This window comes from Clupea harengus, chromosome 1 (genome assembly GCF_900700415.2).
Source record: "Clupea harengus chromosome 1, Ch_v2.0.2, whole genome shotgun sequence".
NCBI classification, from domain to species: Eukaryota; Metazoa; Chordata; class Actinopteri; order Clupeiformes; family Clupeidae; genus Clupea; species Clupea harengus.
The window spans coordinates 1,115,491-1,136,113 of NC_045152.1; the positions used below are offsets into that span (position 1 = coordinate 1,115,491).

The 20,623-nt window shown below is 42.2% G+C and overlaps 1 protein-coding gene across 1 annotated transcript; it reads left to right on the forward strand.

Moving 5' to 3' along the window:
• Nucleotides 1-5,857: 5,857 nt before the first annotated feature.
• LOC105893854 (amine sulfotransferase-like) lies at nucleotides 5,858-10,475 on the forward strand. The gene is made up of 6 exons (XM_031573634.2): nucleotides 5,858-6,103; nucleotides 6,622-6,836; nucleotides 7,159-7,285; nucleotides 7,422-7,516; nucleotides 7,888-8,068; nucleotides 9,289-10,475. Exons 1-6 carry the CDS (start codon nucleotides 5,962-5,964, stop codon nucleotides 9,414-9,416), a joined length of 888 nt encoding a protein of 295 aa, XP_031429494.1. The 5' UTR covers nucleotides 5,858-5,961; the 3' UTR covers nucleotides 9,417-10,475.
• Nucleotides 10,476-20,623: the final 10,148 nt, after the last annotated feature.

Sequence of the window (20,623 nt, forward strand, 5' to 3'; positions counted from 1 at the left end):
ATGGGCTGCCCTAGATGTTGGGACCAGCATATCTAGTTGGGCTTGTTGTTTCAAAACAATTTCTTTTAACTCTGCCGTCTCGGAGGGTTGAGCAGCGGTGGCTTCACACTGAGACATACAAGGTGCCTCACTTCTACGCCCCGGGGCGCTATGAGTCCGGTCACGACTTGTCTGTCCCTCTCCACCCACCTAGTGGCTTCCCATCTTACATCTAGCAGAGAAGAACCCCCATTAGCCCGTACCATTCTTTTAAGTTCCCTTCTTAACCATCGGATCCCGCACATGCTCACAAAAATGTATCTCTTAGCAACATGTCTGGATTAGCAATTGAATCCTGTTTGGACCGTTTCAACCTTGCCATAAGGTCCATTTAATGCATGGGAAAACTCAAACAATGACTCAGTTTCTTTTTGCTCCCGGTCAAAGAAGCGCTGCTGCCAATATACATATGATTTAGAACATCCATACACCTCTTTAAGACTGAAGTCATTCTATAGGGTTTTCTCTAACAGTAACGGTCTATATTTGACCTCGTTTCGGGCTTCGCCTCTGTGATCATACAAAAACATTGCCTTCTCCAGATCGGACATGTACCTTGACCTAATGCAGCTCTGTGCTTCTTGTCCACTCCTCAATAGAGAGAGTCCCAGCTGTTCGGGAGCCAGAGAACTTAGGGCACTGGTCTCTCTCTGGCAGATATAGTGCCTGTTCTCTTCGCACTGGCAGGGACCACCCCCCCCAGCATCATCATCTCCTTGTGCACCTGACAGTCTATTGTTTTCAGCTTGTAGCTGTGCCACACGTTGCCGTAGCTGCTGCAGCTGCTGTGCCCCGGAACCTCCATCGTTGTCCTCCAGGTCACTCATGTTGCCAGTTGCTGTTCTCTACACTCAAACACACACACCCACACACACACACACACAACACACGGTGCTGCTCACTGTGACCAACCAACAACACTTCAAAGACTAACAAAAGCGTCCTGCCGACTACGCCAAAATGTAGCGCCCCCTAGTGTACAGCTGACTACGCCACCCCTTGATTTCAATTTGTCTGTGCTAAGGCCAGAGCAAGGGGAACTCTGTCTCAATAATCCGTACAGACACAGGTTCTTGAAAAAGTATAAAAATAGTCTTTTTTATTAATACATGGTATTAAAGTGTTGGTTTGGTTGGTCAACAGTAAAATAAATAACAAGGGAATACAGTGGGGAATCGCCAAGCTAACGGCACAGGAGCCAGAGAAGACAATGAGAACCACAACTAGAAGGGTTAGGGTCCCAATCACACGTGATCACTGTCTATAGACACACTGCAACTAAATGTCACTCTGATAAAACTTTATTTAAGGACTTAAGACTTCATGCTTCACAGCAACTTCCTGTACACACGTCTAAGCTACACATTAAGTGCAAGAGGGGGAACTAGGGAGAATGTCTTCTCAAAAGGACCCTGTATGTTACCCTGGCTCCACCACCACCGAGGCTGGCTACACGAGAGGGAGGGGGGACAAAACAAAGGAATAAAGAAACCACTCTAGCCTGTGATGTACATAACTGCACTCTCACTACAATACTCGTTACAATCACAGGCTAGAGGAAAAACAAACCAAAATCTAATTAAGCAATTAATCACCACCACAATCATACGTGTAGAGAACAGCAACTAACAATTCCCATTGCCGTTAAACACGTCTGCCGCTCACGTTAGTCAGTGAGGAACAACTGGGTTTTGTAGCAGGTACCCACGGCAGCCACAATACCCAGCGGGTGCTTGTATAAGGAAATGGTCCCGCAAACACTGGTAAAACACGGTTGGGTCAGCGTCTGCTCCCAGCACACCACGAGCAAGACCGCACCCACAGCATGGCTTCCTCACACCGGTGCCGGCAGCAGAGTGAACACATACCGTGTAAGGACCCCCAGGTGTCTATATTACGCCTGCCTCCAAAGCATTTAGATGGCCTACCAGATGCCCACTCACCCCCCCCAATTAGTGACGTGATTGGCACTAGGAAGAGGGCGCTCAGGGCAGAGAGAGACTAAGGGACCTAGTCCTACCTGGTGCACAGGCTACACATAGAAGTGGTGATGCATGATTTGCTCTTTCAATGGACAGAATAGCCAGCCCATTCAGCCTCTCCTTGCCCCCTGCTGCTCAGGTAGGTTTAATCAGTTTTCAATTTGGAAAATAATCACTCGGCTGTTGCCCTGTCACATGTAATGTCAGAAACAATAGCAGGGCAGTGCACCGAAGGTGGATGTTACGGAGTAAACTTTGACCTGTTTACTTTCCCAATACAATAGCCAAAGTATCTAATTCGACCGTTAAATCCAACACATTGTTGGTAAAAAATATATATATTCGCCTAATGGTGTTTGTGTGTGCGTGCGTGTTTTGCGAGTGCACACATTTTTTTTTTTCGCGAAGGGGGGGGGGCCTTTAACATGTCCAGGCCCAGGGGCCCGTGGTTTCTTAATCCGTCCATGCAAGGTAGAGAGCCAGGCATCCAAACCATTTCTTACCAGCCCTAGTTTTAAAAAAAAATTGAAACCTGTTTAGCAGAAACCATCGGTTTCGACTGCATTTACCTCTGCACGTTGCTCTCTGTCTGGATGTCTCTCTCGCTCCTATACACACACACATGCACAGAGACACACAAAGAAACACACACACACACACACACACACACACACACCCACCCACCATCCCCTTAAGTGACATTCACAACATATTCACCACCTGTTGAACCAAGCTGAGATTTGAATTAAACCAACTCAAGTGCCTTTGTGCCCATTTCCACTTCATTAAGTAACAGGAAAATAAATAGTATGCTCAATCCTAGTATTGGTTGAACCATTTATTGTGAACAAATCAGTAAATTGCGAAGTGTTGCTTTTTTCACATTATGCAATCAATTTCTCGGTTTCAAATGATTTCTGAAGTATACAATGATCTGCCATGTGTTACTTCTTTGCTAATATTGTTTTGTTATCCCATGAAATACGTATCTCAGTTTTATAGTCCTGAGTAATGCAAACACATGCAAAGGAAATGCCTGAAACAGTAACTCATTTATTAAGACAGCAATTATTAGCATTGTTGGATTCAGATGCAGTAACACTGAAAGTATCATTGAGTGCAGGTATAAACGTTCTCTATTATGCTCAAGACAAAAGATTGATATCAACTAGAAAATGCATTTCCTGAAGGAAATACCAGTGCATGAAATGCAAAAGTTAAGAAAAGAAGAAGAAAAGAAAAAAGAGTGGAAGAAGGAAAGAAGAAAAGAAAGAAGAGTGAAGAAAGGAAAGAAGAGTGGAAGAAGGAAAAAAAGAAAGTGAAAGAAGAGTGGAAGAAGGAAAGAAGAAGGGAAGAAAAGAAAGAAGTGAAGAAAGGAAAGAAGAAAAAAAAGAAAAGTGAAAGAAGGAAAGAAGAGTGAAAGAAGGAAAGAAGAGTGGAAGAAGGAAAGAAGAAAAGAAAGAAGAGTGGAAGAAGGAAAGAAAAAAGTAAAGAACAGTGAAGAAAGGAAAGAAGAGTGGAAGAAGGAAAGAAGAAAGGAGAGAAGTGGAAGAAGGAAAGAAGAGTGGAAGAAGGAAAGAAGAGTGAAAATAATGAAAGAAGGAGAGAAAATGGAGTGAAGCAGAGAGATGGAGTGTGAGAGAAAGTAGAGTGAGAGGGATAGAGAGAAAGATAGAGAGAGAAAAAAGTAGAGTATGGAAGGTGTCTCTTAATATTCCTAGTTATACAGTTGAATGGAGAGGGACAGAGAGAAGAGGAGCCTTGGAACCTTGGCGCAGGTGTCAGTGAAGCACAGGTGCAAGCCAGTTTAATGACCCTATTATGATGTCATAATGGCCCAATGTAAGTCAATGGGAACATTTGTATTAGTTTTTCTTTAATATCTTAAACAGTATAAAGTTTAGAAAAGTGAAAAATACATAGCATAAGTGTCCTTTATAAGACCTAAGCGCCAAAGTTTGAACGAAGTTTCTAAGTTAAGCGGTTCGAGCTGAAATAAGCGCAGAAGTCGGTAAAAAGAATAATAAGAAGTATAAGAAGCCTAGGAATAACAATACAGGGCATTTTATGCACTGTAATAAGAAGAAGTATAAGAAGCCTAGGAATAATAATACAGGGCATTTCATGCACTGTAATAAGAAGCCTAGGAATAACAATACAGGGCATTTCATGCACTGTAATTACTTATTGAGCTGAGCAAAAGGAACCAGGAACCATCGGTGACTGGAAGAACACGTTCACAGTGAAACAGACTGAGATGTTCGACCCATTTACCGAGAGAGAATGGGGGACCTGCCACTGAAGTTCATATGGGAAATGAATGGACAGCCACAGTGACATCTTATTATGCTGCTCTCTCTCTCTGTCTGGATGTCTCTCTCGCTCTTATACACACACACACACACACACACACACACACACACACACACACACACACACACACACACACACACACACACACACATGCACAGAGGCACACAAACTGGAATAATATCAACCACAATCATCTGTCACACAAATCAGTACTTACAAATCACTTTAAGATATGTCCACTTAAAGCCCAAACCACAATAGGCTACCTGTATAAAATACACATCTTATTAACACCACACATTTAACCATAGCAATATATAACTGCAAAGCCAACCCACCCTGCCATGCCCTGGTGTTACCCCATTACACTACTGCTTCAAATCCATTACTGTCACATCCCCAACTATGCCCCCTCGTTCAGTTTGCCACAGCTTTGACTTGCACCACAGTACAAAAGCCCTACGTCCCGAGTCTCTCTCATCTTTACATAACATTAAAAAAAAAACCTGGTCTTCTTTCACCCTAGAATTTATGGGCAGGTTCACTTTTAGTAAATTTTCCATAATGTATATGTAACAGAGTTAAAAATGTAGTGTATGGTTTTATATGATTTTCGCCAAAATTAAACTGCCTTGTTTAAAAAGTGTGAATGGGAGCCACCTTTGGCCATATGGTGTACTGCAGATCTGATGCGTGTAGTCCAGTGCTGTCTCCCTAACCGATCAGAGAAGCCTATGCATTTGATCGGGTAGGTTGACTGTACAAAGCACTGTACCTGATATGTTCCCGACTAGCCGTAAACTCCGCTAGCCACGTCCATGCTTTAAATGTACTGTTCAATATAACATGCAGGGATTTAACTGTTTAGTTAAACATGCATTGAAAGTATTATTAAGTATTAAGTATGAAGTATTATTATTATTATGACAGCGAATGTTAGCTAGTTTAACCGAACGTTAATTAGCTATCGTTCCATGTGTTCAGACATTCTGTCTGGCGCATTGCTGGCTAGCAAGCGCTGATAGTGTACAATAGGATATTGACGTAGATGTTGCCTATATGTAACGCTTTATATTTTGCTTGTGCAGATGCTGTACGTTCACACCAAAGCCTGATGGCAATGTTTTGATTTATTTTCTAAAGGTATGTGGCTCCATAATGTAAATAGGTTTGAATGAAGTGCTGTAACTCTGTGCACTTAGGCTACAGTTATGCCCATTCCACTGTGTATGGGAAGTTAAAAGTTTTGTACATATTTTCTATTACTGAAGTAATCAGCAGAGAAGCCTATGCTTTTGATCGGATGCTGTACGTTCACACCAAAGCCTGATGGCAATGTTTTGATTTATTTTCTAAAGGAAAATAAAAGAAAGTTCAACAGATTCGCCTCCGTCTCCCCGTTGCTTGACCATCGTTACATATAGACTATGACTGCCGTTAGATAAATCTTTCAGCCTATCACATGCCTCTGTGTGAAGCCACGCACAGGTGGTAGGCTACAAAGCCATGGGGAAACCAAACCCCCATTTAAAGCTTTGGGCTGTGTGTGAATCGTTAGACATCCTTTAGTTCAGTTCCTTCTCATGAGGTCCATTCTATAGGATTTGTTACTACAAAAGGAGCCGAAATGGAACCGATTTCTGACTGTCTTTGCAGGTACAAAGACTATGTGTTTGAAATTGGAATCACAACTGCTGACTACATTGATTCACTGCAACATTTTGAGATTCGGGACAGTGACATCTTCCTTGTAACCTATCCCAAGTCAGGTGAGTTGAAATATACGACAGCATTATTACCGTAAACACAAGTGAATGAAGTAGCCTATTAGAATAATATGTTAATTAGCCTATTTTGTGCTGTAGAATATAAATGAGATACTAGAAATAGCAGTGATATTGTTACCCCCTCTTCCTCTACATATTAATTGAGATTCACAAATAATTAAATTAAAGTGCAGTATCTAAAATATATTTGAGATGATGGAAACACAGATTAAACAATGATGCACTGAAAAGAAAATCTATAGACTCACAAATATGTACTATTTTTACCTCTCTTTAGTTTAACCAGTCCTCAACTACTAGTTAGGCATCTAAAATAAGTTGAATTAAAAAACAGTGTTGTACATACACTTGTTTCACATACACAGACAAATATTTACTGTTGGGAACAAATACAAATTTACCTCACACACATTATTTATTATTTCATTTATCGTATATAGCGCTTTTCTAAGTACTCAAAGTCGTTAATACACATTAATACACATTCAAACCCGCCACAGGCACAGTATGGACTCAACAGATCCTGGCTTCAATTTGCGATTCGGATTGTCAGGACACTAGGCTTGGTTCAAACAACATGGAGAAAATCCCATGGATAGAGTACTGTGCCATGATGTACTGCCCAGACCATGCTCTGCGACCATCTCCACGCCTCTTCACTTCCCACCTCACACCAGCTCTGATACCACCAGGTCTGAAGAACAGCAAGGCAAAGGTAGGGAATGGTTGGGTTTCTGGCTCACACAAAGTGGTCCAGTGAGAATCATCTCAGGCAGTGGGTCAGAGAAACCTGATTATCATATAGAACAACCAAAGGTCGTAAGATCTGTTTGCATTAGAATTTACATTAAAAACCTAGGAGTGTCTTAAACAGTATATATGGCTAGAGTTTGAGATGCTTATTGTTCAGATCTGAGCACCGCTGAATCAGGAGTAAGTTCCATGTGCTCCGTTACTGACAAACATCCTTTTTATTACAACGTGTAAAATAGATATTTACTTTTAAATTATGTTTTTTTTATACGTCTATTATGCAGATTGTCTATATCATGCGAAACCCAAAGGACAATGTGGTTTCATATTATCACTTCTGCCATGTTTGGGAAAAATTGGAAACCCCAAAGAGTTTTGATGAGTTCCTGCAGCAATATTTAGCTGGTGATGGTAAGTATTCTCACATCGAAGCAAATCCAGGCAGGCAAATGAGAGGCTTAACATTTTGACACTTTGTATTTGTATGATAAAATTTGGACATGATGCTTTGTACATGTATGATAAATCTTTTGTGTTTTTTTTTCAGTCGAAGGTGCATCCTGGTTTGATCATGTGAGAGAGTGGTACTCACAGAGAGATCAATACAACATCCTTTTCCTCACATATGAAGAAATGAAAATGGTAAGGGTTATTTCAAAATATTCCATTCTATTCTGTGGGCATTCTGTAGACTGTACTCATCTCATCTGGCACAACCTGAAATACTAGACTTGCACATCTGCGGTTGAGCCTGAGACGGATGTACATTGTGTGAGAAAGGGGTTGGCGAAAGAGTAACAAATTAAAATGTCAATGATCAATCATGTCAATGTCAATTTTTTACGACTGCATGCATGTGAAAGAAGTAGTCCAACATTCTTAGGATACCTTATGGCTCCAGTCTACAGACAGACAGACAGACAGACAGACAGACAGACAGACAGACAGACAGACAGACAGACAGACAGACAGACAGTGCACTAAAAGTAATGCTTAACTTCTGTCTCTTTCAGGACCTGAAGTCTGCCATCCAGAAGATTAGCAACTTCCTGGAGAAAGACCTGGATGAAGCAGCTATTGCCAAGGTTGTTGAGAAGGCCACATTCAAGAATATGAAGAAAGACCCAAGGGCAAATTATGAATTCCTGTCTGATGACTTGCTCAACAAGCAAAATGGTGGCTTCCTGCGTAAAGGTCAGATTTGCCATGCTATAATTACAGCACACACCCAGACTCAAAAGTTAATGAGGGATAACTATCATTGATGCTTTTCAATTGGAATGATCTAATGCACATAGGACTAGTTCAGATACGTCATTTCACACAATTTATATGCAAACAGCATTAATGCATCCACTTCCTACATGTGGATGCTGATATCAGTTGCTGGAGCATACTGGTATACATACACAAAGAGACATGTCCAGAGAAATACATTGTTGGCATGAGCCGTACGTGGACTTGAATCAGGCGATTTAATAATTTCACACAGGTGGCTTTGTCACACTCATAGTATTATCATCCTGGTTAGTGATAAACAGAAAAAGGTACAGAACACACGAATCATACCAGTGGATGAACCATTAAAGTGGAACAAGACAGTCAGTAAAAAAAAAAATTGAAGGCTATTCCAGGCAGAAAGTCAGATAAACTATAAAGTGCTTAATGACACAGAGCAGACGATAACGTGTGCCATGAGGGAATTTTCCAAATGTAAAATTGGTAAAATGGAATTGGAGTTCTATTCAATGAAAACAGACAGTGGCGATTTTAGCCCGACATTTCTGGTGGGGCAATTTTGTATGACATCATGTCATACAGGGAGGGACAGCGGAGAGCAGGCAGCATTTCACAGAGCAAGCGCAAACACAGAAAGACACACAAATCAAATGACTCTAAAACAGCACTATAATGCTTGTGAGTCTAGTTTTATTCACACACACATTTACAATTGAATCGCTACTTTGCATATTAGATAAAATAAGATATATTTTGCCACAAAGCACAGATGTATTGAGCTTTCTGCACCACAACACCATCTGGATCTGGTGGGGCAGTGCCCCATGTGCCCCTAATGTAAAAACGCCACTGAAAACAGATATCCCAGTCTTTTGCCTTTACTAAATCACAGCACATAGCCTAACCCAATAGCACATTGTCTAAACTGATGAAGCCCATTGCTATACTTGCTAGTAGATGCATATAGCCTAAATTAATTAATAAATGAGAAATGTCACAATGAGGAATGAATAAAATGCAGGAAAAGAAACGTGACACTGACCTCAAGTGCACCAATAGTGCATCTGTTTAAGTAAAAAAAAACCTTTCACAGTAAGGTTATAACAAGCTAGAATCACCACAGCCTTTTTGTTGTGGGACAATACAAACTTCTGTTTTGTTTTATGGTTTGGCAGGTACCATCGGTGACTGGAAGAACACCTTCACAGTGGCTCAGAGCGAGATGTTCGACCGCATTTACCAGGAGAGAATGGGCCATCTGTCGCTGAAGTTCATCTGGGAAATGAATGGGCAGCCAAAATAAGAGAGACAGATCTTTTCCAGAAGTGAAAAATGTTAACAATATTTCATCATGTAAAGGCCAGTTCAAACCAAAGATTTGCGACCAGCTGCAACTACTTTAAACCAGCAGCTTGCTGCAACAAAGTGTTCTAACCAGGGGGACGTCTTTCAACAGCACCAATGTTTCCATAACAATGCTTTTGTTACACCACTCGTTGTAGCCAGATATCAATTAGCTAGCTGGTTAACCAACTAACTTACTAGCCAACAGTCTGACGAATTACATTTGTTTTTGTGACTTTGTTAGCGTATGCTTTCTGACTGGTGTTGTACAGACACTGGTGTTGTTCAAACCGAGTTAAAGGGAAACTTTTGTATTTTTTAACCTGGGCTCTATTTCTAGGACAAATAACGAAGTCAGTCATTCACATATCACTCCCGCTACACGCCACATAGCCCCCACCCACCAGGAGCGTCTTAAACTCGTCAGTCCCCTCGACCCATGCCTGCAGCTGTCTTGCTGTGTCTTGTTTTGCGCTAGCTTCATCATGTTAAGCTGTTTTAGGAAACTTCTGGACTCGCTAGTTTTTCATCATACACATCCTTGCCAATGCTATTTGTGAAACAATGAGACGTATCCTATAACCTTAGCGGTGTCATCCCTTTCTCATTTGTATTTTTTTTTCGGATGCCCAAACTATTGACCTCACTCAGTCCCGTCTCAGGCTAGAATCCAAATAAATTCATCTCACACCAAAAAAGTTTGTTCAGTCTACGTCAGTTTCACGCCAAATAAACCTTGGAAGCTTGCAACCTTGAAAACCTAACTCAGCTAGCTTGTAATTATACTGTCCAATGTACATTATGCACAATATGTGTCTTTATCATGTCGCCAAAAACATTGTATTAGATTACACATACTCCACATTCAAACGCATAGAAAACAATACGGGCTGAGCAGTATTTCAGCAAAACTAAAATGTGTCATTGTTTTTTTGTTATTCTTTTGGTTATGTTAGCGGTCATCTCCGATATCACAATAAATAAGAGTATGCAGTCATATTTGTTTAAAATGTTGTAATATTACTCTACCTTCTGTCAGTCAACATGCTTTTGGGGTTCTTACGCTGCCTTTGCCGGTTCCATATCCTTCAGCTTGTCAACAAATACACGTGTACCACTGCCCATTAGGTCGTCCCAAAGTGCGTTTTGAATTTACGAAAGTGATATAAAAGGGAGCTACATTAGTCTACATCTAGAGCGAGAGCTGTCGCTGAATAGGGGCTTTAAACGCCCAGTGCATGTGGTGATCGTAGTGGCATCGGTTTGTGTGTCTGAAATCGGGAGCGGGGGTCGTGGTCAGCATCAGCTCTGCTTGATGAGAAATAAAAAAGTCACTGGTTTACAGTATTTTGCTTTGCATACTCAGTAGTGAACACACATATCCCATCACCACCGTGGCATTTGGGTATTATCTGGAATTAAATCAATATGAAAACCGCAGAGGTCCTCAACACCACCTAGTATTTTCAGTGGCCCTGGTTGAACTGTTGTTCTAAAGCATGGGAACAGTCTTTGGAAAATGGTCAAAACAAACATCATAGGTGTCTTGGAATTTTGACTTAATCTTTTGACTAACCTCCAGGCTATGATGACGGTTGTTTAAGTAATCAAAGAGCCTTTGTACTGCCAGAGAGAATGGAATTTGGGGTGTCTGTGAAGGAGTGTTGAGATCGAACGTTAGTTGAGCTTCACGGCTGGCATATGCATCTCTTATAAATACCCAATAGGGGGCAGTACTTAGCCGTCCAAGTCAATGGAAAGGGGGCGCATTGAAAATTCCCACCCATACCGGAAAGCAAATGTGTAGAAATTGTGGCACTCTATCCAGTCATTTGCTGTTATGAATTCCTGTTCGCAGTGTAATTTTAAATTTTGTGTCTTTCTGAATTACAGTTTCCAATATGTGAACTGCAGGAGAGGTGCTAAAAGCCACCTTTATTCTATATCTGCTCAGTGAAAAGTACACTGCTAAGTGATGATAATACCGCAGTGGTAGCAATAAGTGTTTTGGGGAGTTCTAGCACGTTAATTATGAAGCCGTCTACATTTCCATACCGAGGCTTCTCTTAGCCTAAGTAATGTCTTATATATTGGCTTGTGCTTATGAAAAAAAGTGTATTGATGTTCAAATCCGGAAAATAGAGCGCAGGTGTGGAAGAAACGAATTACCATTCAAGAAATGATAGAACGTTGGCCTATCATTAAAAAATCTCCGACATATAATTCACCGCTACTTTGAGGTGAGATGGAGAGTAATTTATTTCATTAAATGCTCACACCAGTGCTGGTTGATGTTGAAGTGATGTGAGGCCAAACTGAGATATGAATCATTGCAATTTTTTTTTGCACATAATCTCCGCCAAATTGTCAGACACGGTTAAGTAGGCAAGACATATCTTAACATGTCACGTACGTCAAGTTTTGAACATTATAGATCAGTGCGATTTCTTCTATCTTAAACCCCTACCTGGTCCTTTTCCCTGTTCCCAGAAACCGGTCACTCTTTTTATCAGTTTTGGGCATAAAACATGCCCCCTAACGGACACAAATGGATTTGCTTGAATTACTGATCTCGAGAACCTCCGTAGTAGTAGTAGCCTATTCATTCTAATCAATCCCCTGTCCTTCTTGAAGGCACACAGCAGTGTTAGGCACATAGCCTAATTACCACATGAATGTCCAGAGGCCCTTCATAGCTGCTTATTTCTAAGGTTCTAAGCCTCCCTCTGGCTTTTTTTTTGCCAAATGAGGTGCGTTTTAAGGAGATCAGCTTCGCTCATTCCATTACTGGAGTGGTGGTCGGGGGAAGACAAACCCTGCGAGTATATGGTGAGACTAGCATGGTAACAGGGCCTCGAGGGCTGTAGAAAAGGATCTCATATAATAGCATGTGGTGTTCTCGACACACATGAAAGCTTGGATAAAGTGGGGTGCTGACCAGAATCCACCGGGGGGCCTATATATGCCTGCTATCTGGGTTATTGATTGATGCTGGGTGCACATAAGAAAAATAATGGTGAGCGGTCCCCTAACTATGCACTCGACAGATGGATAGTCAGTGTTAACTTGTTTCTGCGTTCAATTAAGTTCACTTTGTTTTCTTGAGCCTGCTGTATGAACTTTTTTAATACTTAAACGTATATACATCTTGTAGCATGCAGGGGGGGTGTAGCGTGCTTCCTAGTGTGTAATAGTTCACAGCATAATGCTTTGCGTGTGTGCTTGTGTTTAATTCTGTGCCTAATACTCTGAAATGCTCCCCTTTGGGTCTAATGTGGGTGTGCATTACTGTTCTCATGCTGTGCGCTGTAAGTAATATCATTAAAGTAAAAGTAAAGTGCAGTAGAATAGTGTGCAATTTTTACAGCACATGAAAAGAGAAATGTTTTTAAAAAATTGCTCCATTTGGGGCACATCTAAGATCTTCTGGCAGTTTGTTATTTGATGCCTGTTTAGCCCTGTTGTGCTGGTTAGCGCATCTGTCCACCATTACCCGGAAAAAATGACCTGGTCAATTAAAGAATTAAAGTTAAGTGGGCTGTTTGCCTGTAATTCACCAGCAGACCGCCAGCTTTTTCCCCCCCAGTGGCCTTTTGCTATCAGGTTGGTGTGTCAGTCATGTCCATCTATAAGACCTGCCTTCTCTATCCAGCTTGGTGTGTGGACTTTGGCACTGTCTGACTTGTGTGGTGTATGGAAGGAACACGGATGAGACACAGGATGATGTACAAGGCATGGGACCCGCCTTTAAACATAAGGTCTTCGTGTCAGCCTCCACTCCTCTGGGCTAACTCGCTGACTACTGTTTTGTAGTTTAAAACACACGACAGAACACTTCCCTGCACCATATGGGGGTCTGACCGTTGAGCAGCATATGCAACACACTGATTTTGCGGCCTTGTGAGCAAATTGTAGCCTACTCGGCATGCTTGAAAAAGGAACTCCAATCTTGATTCGTAAAGGCAAATCCGTCTCGGTGTGTTGAAACGTGGTATTAAACGGCATGAACTGAAGAAACTCGCTGAGCATTCAAAGATTTCGGAAGAAGTCAGTAGATTGTCACAGTTCCCGAAAACTGTATTCAGACATTTACAAAATGTTGGCAATCTGTTCATCACATTGACTCACAGGCTTTCACAATACTCTGAAGCTGTTTAAGTTCATTTAATTGGCAGGAGACTGCATCAGACACATTTATCGCATTACAAGGGCACACAGGGGAAACAGAAGCCCTGATAGACCCGTTAATTAGTAATTATATGGTGACTATGGTGATTATCAGTCTATTGTGTGTCTTGATATTTCAAGATTTTCTGAATATGAGGAGAAAGTGGGTATTGTGTTGTGTGTGTCTTCTTTTGGTTTAATCTGTACTATAATTGGTTTTGGATGAGTAATAACGACTCCTTGTTTTCCTGAAACACATGTTTGAGGGCGTTCATTAAAACCGGTGGTGTGAATTGAAAAGCCGAACGAAATGAATGCTACCTTCATTAAATCACTTCCTGGTGGGAGAGAAAACATTAAAGCTCAACTTAATGATCAGTTTCTGAGGTGAGAATTTTCAGGAGGCTAACACGGAAACGGGAAAAATGACGGGGGGGGGGGGGGGGGGATCAGCTTCTGTAATGAGAGTCCAAAAATAATGAGACAGGTTGCATCTCCAGGAGTTCTCTTGCTTTCTGTGTGAGGATATTAGGACTTGAACAGTGTGTGTTTCTGTGAACAGCCACTCAGCTCCGAGCTCACCAGCATTAGAGGAAGTGAGTTGTGCTCTTCTGGCTTCCTCATGAGGGTAGGACACCTGATTCAGTCTCATGTGTCTGTTCAGTTCAGGCGAGTTACTGGGCCTGACTTGGAGGGGCTGTGCATCAAATATGTTCAGCATGTTCACCTATGGGGTCAACCCCATCCCATTATGCAGAAAAATGTTTTTCAAACCTTGATATATTGTGCTCTCCCACAGCTTCTATAAAAGTAGATAGACGTTGAACGACGTCTCTCCATGTGCGGCATGCTGGGGCCTGGTCCGAAGAATACCTCTGGCCTGGCCTATGGGGAGGTTTACTCGGCTGCCAGGCGGTGTCGTGAGTGAGGTGGACCCTGGTGGGTCTTTGCCTCGGCTAGGCGAAGTGGCTCAGCAGAAAACACTCAGGTACAATTTGCAAACAATCAGCAACCTTCCTGACCAGAAGGTTAGGGGTTTGGCTTCCTCTGTCTTTCTCTTTCTCTTGCTCTCTCTCTCTCTCTCTGTCTCTCTCTCGGTCCTAGCTAATGGAACAGGTTGTGTGTGTGTGTGTGTGTGTGTGTGTGTGTGTGTGTGTGTAGGGGTGTCATGGAAATGGAAGAATGGTTGAAGTGGTGTGTTGGTCCATTCAGGGGTCCTTTGGATTTCTTTGTCCCTTTCCAGCTCTAAATAGTGACACTGCAGGAGCCTCATATAAAAGACATCATTATCCAGATCAAACAGAGGAAATTGGATTTTTAAGATCAAGGCGTAATTGTTCCTGTGCCGATAGGGCAGTGATGAGGCATTCAGAAATAATGAATAAGTGTGTGTGGAAGTGTGTGCCTTCAAAGCCCTTCAAAGCCCTACTGAATGTTTTCGTCAATGTCAATTTACAGACATACATAAGATCTCTGAGTTCTGATTTGGATGAGTATGTGCTATCCAAGGCCAACAACAACAACTGAATGTGTTTTACTGCAGGTTTGATCACCCCACATTCACACCCCTCACCCGCTCCAACTCAGACTTCACACAATCATCTGCACCCCCTGTTATCACCTCTCCTGACTCCCCACCGGCATTGACGGTCTGTGAAGAGGATGTGTGTCAGCTCTTTCAGAGACAGAAGACAAGGAAGGCAGCAGGCCCAGACGGTGTGTCACCCTCCTGCCTGAAAGCCTGCGCTGATCAGCTGGCTCCCATCTTCACACGGATCTTCAACAGATCTCTGGAGCTGTGTGAAGTCCCCTCCTGCTTCAAACGCTCCACCATCATCCCGGTTCCCAAGAAATCCTCAATCACTGGGCTGAATGACTACAGGCCCGTCGCCCTGACGTCTGTGTTCATGAAATCCTTTGAGAGACTGGTATTGACCCATCTGAAGGGCATCACAGGCCCCCTGCTGGACCCTCTGCAGTTTGCCTACAGAGCAAACAGGTCAGTGGATGATGCAGTCAACATGGGGCTGCACTACATCCTGCAACACCTCGACTCCCCAGGGACGTATGCAAGGATGCTGTTCGTGGACTTCAGCTCGGCGTTCAACACCATCATTCCAGAAGTCCTCCTCACCAAACTCACCCAGCTCACTGTGCCTGCCTCCACCTGTCAGTGGATCACAAACTTCCTGATTGACAGGAAGCAGCAGGTGAGGCTGGGTGAAACAACATCCAGCACCCGGTCAGTCAGCACTGGTGCACCTCAGGGATGCGTGCTCTCCCCACTCTCCCCACCTCAGGAGACCCATCTGTTAAACTCCTAAAATTTGCAGACGACACATCAGTCATCGGCCTCATCCGTGATGATGATGAGTCTGCATATAGGCGGGAAGTTGAACAGCTGGTCCTGTGGTGCGGTCGCAACAACCTAGAGCTGAACACGCTTAAAACCGTGGAGATGACAGTGGACTTCAGGAGGAGCCCCCCAGCACTGCCCCCCCTCATCATACACAACAGTACTGTGTTGGCTGTGGAATCCTTCAGGTTTCTGGGATCCACAATCTCCCGGAATCTGAAGTGGGAACCCAACATCAACACCATCATCAAGAAGGCCCAGCAGAGGATGTACTTCTTGCGCCAGCTTAGGAAGTACAACCTGCCTCAGGATCTGCTGAGCATGTTCTACACCGCAGTCATAGAGTCTGTTCTGTGCACTTCAATCACTGTCTGGTTTGGATCGGCCACCAAATTGGACAAGAACAGACTCCAACGGTCAGTCAGGTCTGCAGAAAAGATCATTGGTGCCAACCTGCCCACCATCCAGGACCTGTACACCTCCAGAGTCAGGAAACGGGCAGGAAAAATCACTGCAGACCCCTCACACCCCGGACACAAATTATTCAAACTCCTCCCCTCTGGTAGACGCTACAGATCACTGTTCGCCAAAACCTCCAGACACAAAAACAGTTTCTTCCCCCTCGCCGTCTCAATACTGAACAACTAACCCACTGTAGCATATATATTTATATTTATATATTTATCCCTGCACTTCTCGCACTCTCCACTTCTTCTTTGCACTACTGTTGTGCAACATTTCACAGCTACTGTATATAGCCATTCCGCCTTGTACATACTTTTTTAAACTCCTTAGTCCATTGCACTGTTGCACTGTTTGTTTGTTTGTTTGTATTGTATTGTATTGTATTGTGTTGTATATTTTGTGTAAGCACACTGAGAGTCACTTTACCAAGTCAAATTCCTTGTTTGTGCAAACTTACTTGGCCAATAAAACCTGATTCTGATTCTGATTCTGATTCTGATTTTAGCACGGAGCTAATTTGACACAGGTCATCATGAACAATGAGGTCAAACTAAACTGTGGACAAGGCCAATGACAAAATACACACTGCAGACAACATTCTCTCCGCAAGTGGAAAGTAACTGGAATACTATAACATGCTGTACCGTACCATACATACTGTTTCAGGTCAGTGCCTCCCTTTGTAGAAATGAAACTCTTGATCTGTGTTTAAGACAGCAATTGGTCTTAAGTGAATGACTGACTGTAACTGCCAGAGAGTTTTTGTGTTTATTATTTTTAATTAACATGTTTTCTTGATTATTTTATTCTATGCTTATTGTTGAGGTAATGTACATTTGCCCATTATTACTGCCATTACGTTAGTACTGATATTCAAGTGTAGGAATTGGTATGTGTTGCACTGGGGAATCGTATTGGTGACACACACTTGACCAAGCAGGTGGCAGCCACGGCACTCCTGTGAAGCATGCTCATGCAGCATCAGCATCATTCATGCTCATTGAAAGTTTAAGAACTTAAAGTTTAAGGTTAAACGAAAGAAATTGACAACAAGTTTCACCTACTCCCTTTGGTTGTGCGGCCAATGAGGTATGTGTATATGTCATTTAAGTTTATATTAAGTTTAGCTATATGTTTCTTTGTGTAGTGTGTACATTCGTATGTTTTATGTCTCTTTAGTTCTCACGGCAAAGCAAGACTTAATGTGAGTTGTACATACAATAAATTGCCAGTACAAATAATTCTCAAGTCGTCATTGAACCGGAGGAGCTACGCTGACAATTACCAAGCAGGGGTCCTAATGGGAATGGGAAACACCTTGCATGGCTTGGAGTTAAAAAATCAAGGTGAAAGGTTAACCGAGGACCACAAACAGCCAGTGCTGAATGCCCTGCTAATGCAATAATCCGACCTGCACTTGCTTCATCTCTAAAATACAAATTCAAATGAGCTTCCAAGAATGAAAGGTGTGGCATCTCTTTCTTATTTTGATGTAAAAGCAGTATATTGTATACTGTATAGTTAGAGAGTTGCATAATGAGGTACTACATTGTCTTACTGTTTCTTCTTCTTGTTGTTGTTCTTCTCCATATTACATATTGCTTCTTGTTTTAGGGTTTTAAGGTTTAAGTCCCATTTCTGGGTTAGTATCCCAATAAGCTTACATTTGGATGATCTAGGCCTTGGTGGCTGAAGACCACCTTTATGACAGTTGTGAATGGCTGTTCTCCAAGGCTGGGTCTTGTTCTGCAGTGACATATTGAGCCTGAGAGACCGGTTCCTCTGCAGTAATGTGCTTGTGAGCCTACAGATAGATGAGCCCTTGATGACAGGAGGCATCACTAAACAGAAGTGCCTTCGGTCACTGAAAACTAGATTTCTTTGTTCACACAAAATGTCTTTCAACATGAGCCAATTATATAGCCTATCTATGCACCGTTATAAAACTCATGCATATTTAGTATGTATTTTCCTCAACGCTTTTTAAGCTGAATGATATGACATGTCAATAGCGCCATGTTCAACCGTGATCATAAGTAATGCGTAAGTTCCGCCAAGAAGACTCTAATCTATGTCATTCAGTCACTCATGGTAATAGCTTGTTTATGTCTGTCTTCAAACAGACTTAACTAAAGTACCTCTTTGCTCCTCTCATGGTGCTGTCGTGTTTGCTGTTTCTGTCCTCCTCTCCGTCAACTCCGGTTTGGTCGCGCTGTCCTATTGGCCGATTGAATTCAATTGAAATTGAATCATTCCTTTAAAGATTAAGTTCTTACCCGCTTCCCTAGTTGTTTTTTTTTTGTCATAGATTCAAATATTTTGAGGGCACTCATGACAATTACCATTAGTCGAGACATGACGCTGTTAAATTTGGAGACTCTCTGTCCTGACAGCTTACCATCTAGCATGGTCTTACATGATCTAATCATCATGACATGTTTATGACACGGTTATGTCAGTCTGATGGTGTTGCCATTCTCAACTACTCTGTCAATATAGGTAGGAGCAACTATTTTGTCAGTAGAATCTAAATAGACGTATCTCCTTCCAATCCATCCCCCATCCAAGAGGTCCACTGTCAGTCCACCTCCCTGCCATGGCAGCTTAGCAACAGTGAAGTGTGGGAATTTAATTTTTGGCATACAAAAAGTGAGCATGAATACCTATCTGAATCAAACACCAACTGTTAGCAGCATATATTTGCACCAAAGATTCATTTATTTATTGACTGCCATTAAGTAATGTGAACAGTTTGCAGTTTGCAGTGTTTGGCAGAGTTGGTGAGGACAGAGAAAAAAAACGAGCTTTTTCTATTGGCCTTTTCATTGCGACAATGAGTGTTCGGCCTCTGCTTTGTTCTGCTCCGCTTTCTCTCTCTCTTTCTCTCTCTCTTTCTCTCTCTCTCTCCGCATTGCTGAGCCATCCACCCACTTACCTGCATTTCTCCACTTCCACTGACATCACACTCTCACACACAACTTATACTTTCTCTCACTCCCTTCGTCCTTCTGCTCGGCTTTTGGTTTCTTAGCAACGTGACTCAGTGTCTCAGGGACAGATGAGATTTTCTGTGGCCGGGGACTGTGTGCTGACTGCATATGTACTCTGTACTCTGTGTATGTGTATGTGTGTGTGTGTGGGTGTGTGTGTGTGTGTGTGTGTTTGTGATAGGTGAAAATTCACCCTAGTTACCTCAGGACTCCGGAGCTGCATATAAGTATATTTATTAGACAAACAACAATTGCAATCGGGCTCACTCCCAGCACAAGGCTGAAAGTGAAGCAATGATAAACACATCGCACAAGGTTTATATAGACAGAAGTTGAGCGTTCAGCAGGGAAAGCCACGTGGTGGATTTCTGATGTCCGAGGCAAGGATGGAAGTTTTGCAAGGTCGGAAGAAGCACAGTTTGTCCCTTCTTATCACTTCTGGTCTAAACATGCTCTTGTACATATGCAGACTAAGTGGCACCTAATATTCTAAGTTACACACACGCAGAAACACAGAAAAGCCATGTTCCTGCTTACATAAGTACATGATTCATATAAGGAATATATTAATACAAGGCACTTGATTATTATATTCTTAAGTCATTAACAGTGTTTGGAAATGATCTCCATCAGTTTGTGTGTGTGTGTCTGTTTAACAGAACAGCTATCTTCCCTGTGTGGTCACTAACAGAGATAAAACATCCCCGAGGACACCTTCAAATATACTAACATTGATTTAGGAATTCATCGAAACAGTCTAACACCCTTTTGGGGTTGTGTTTGAGGGCCCCTATTCATTTGGAGAACCCTCAAAACACTGCGCGCTGTAATAGGGGTCTATGAACAAACTTTAGTGCTGTCATTGTGATGGATATCTGTCTTCATAGAGTAAAAACAAACATTAACAGAAGGATTTGTTTGGTCTAGGCTTTGTCGGCAGTGTGCTCACGTCTCATTCTTGTCATTTTGCCAGGAGTAGCATGCCTCCCACTGCCTTGAAAAGGTTTGGACCCCGTAGCTAAGTAAACAGGTTTCTTGAGATTTAAATCTTCAAATAAATAGAAAACTATCTGTAATCTGTTTGGATTACAAGGCTTTTCCTAAACATATTCCACAAACATTTCACCATCTGTGGCAGTCTTCTCCACAAAACAATTGAAAACAAATGTACCTTTGAGGCTCAAAATA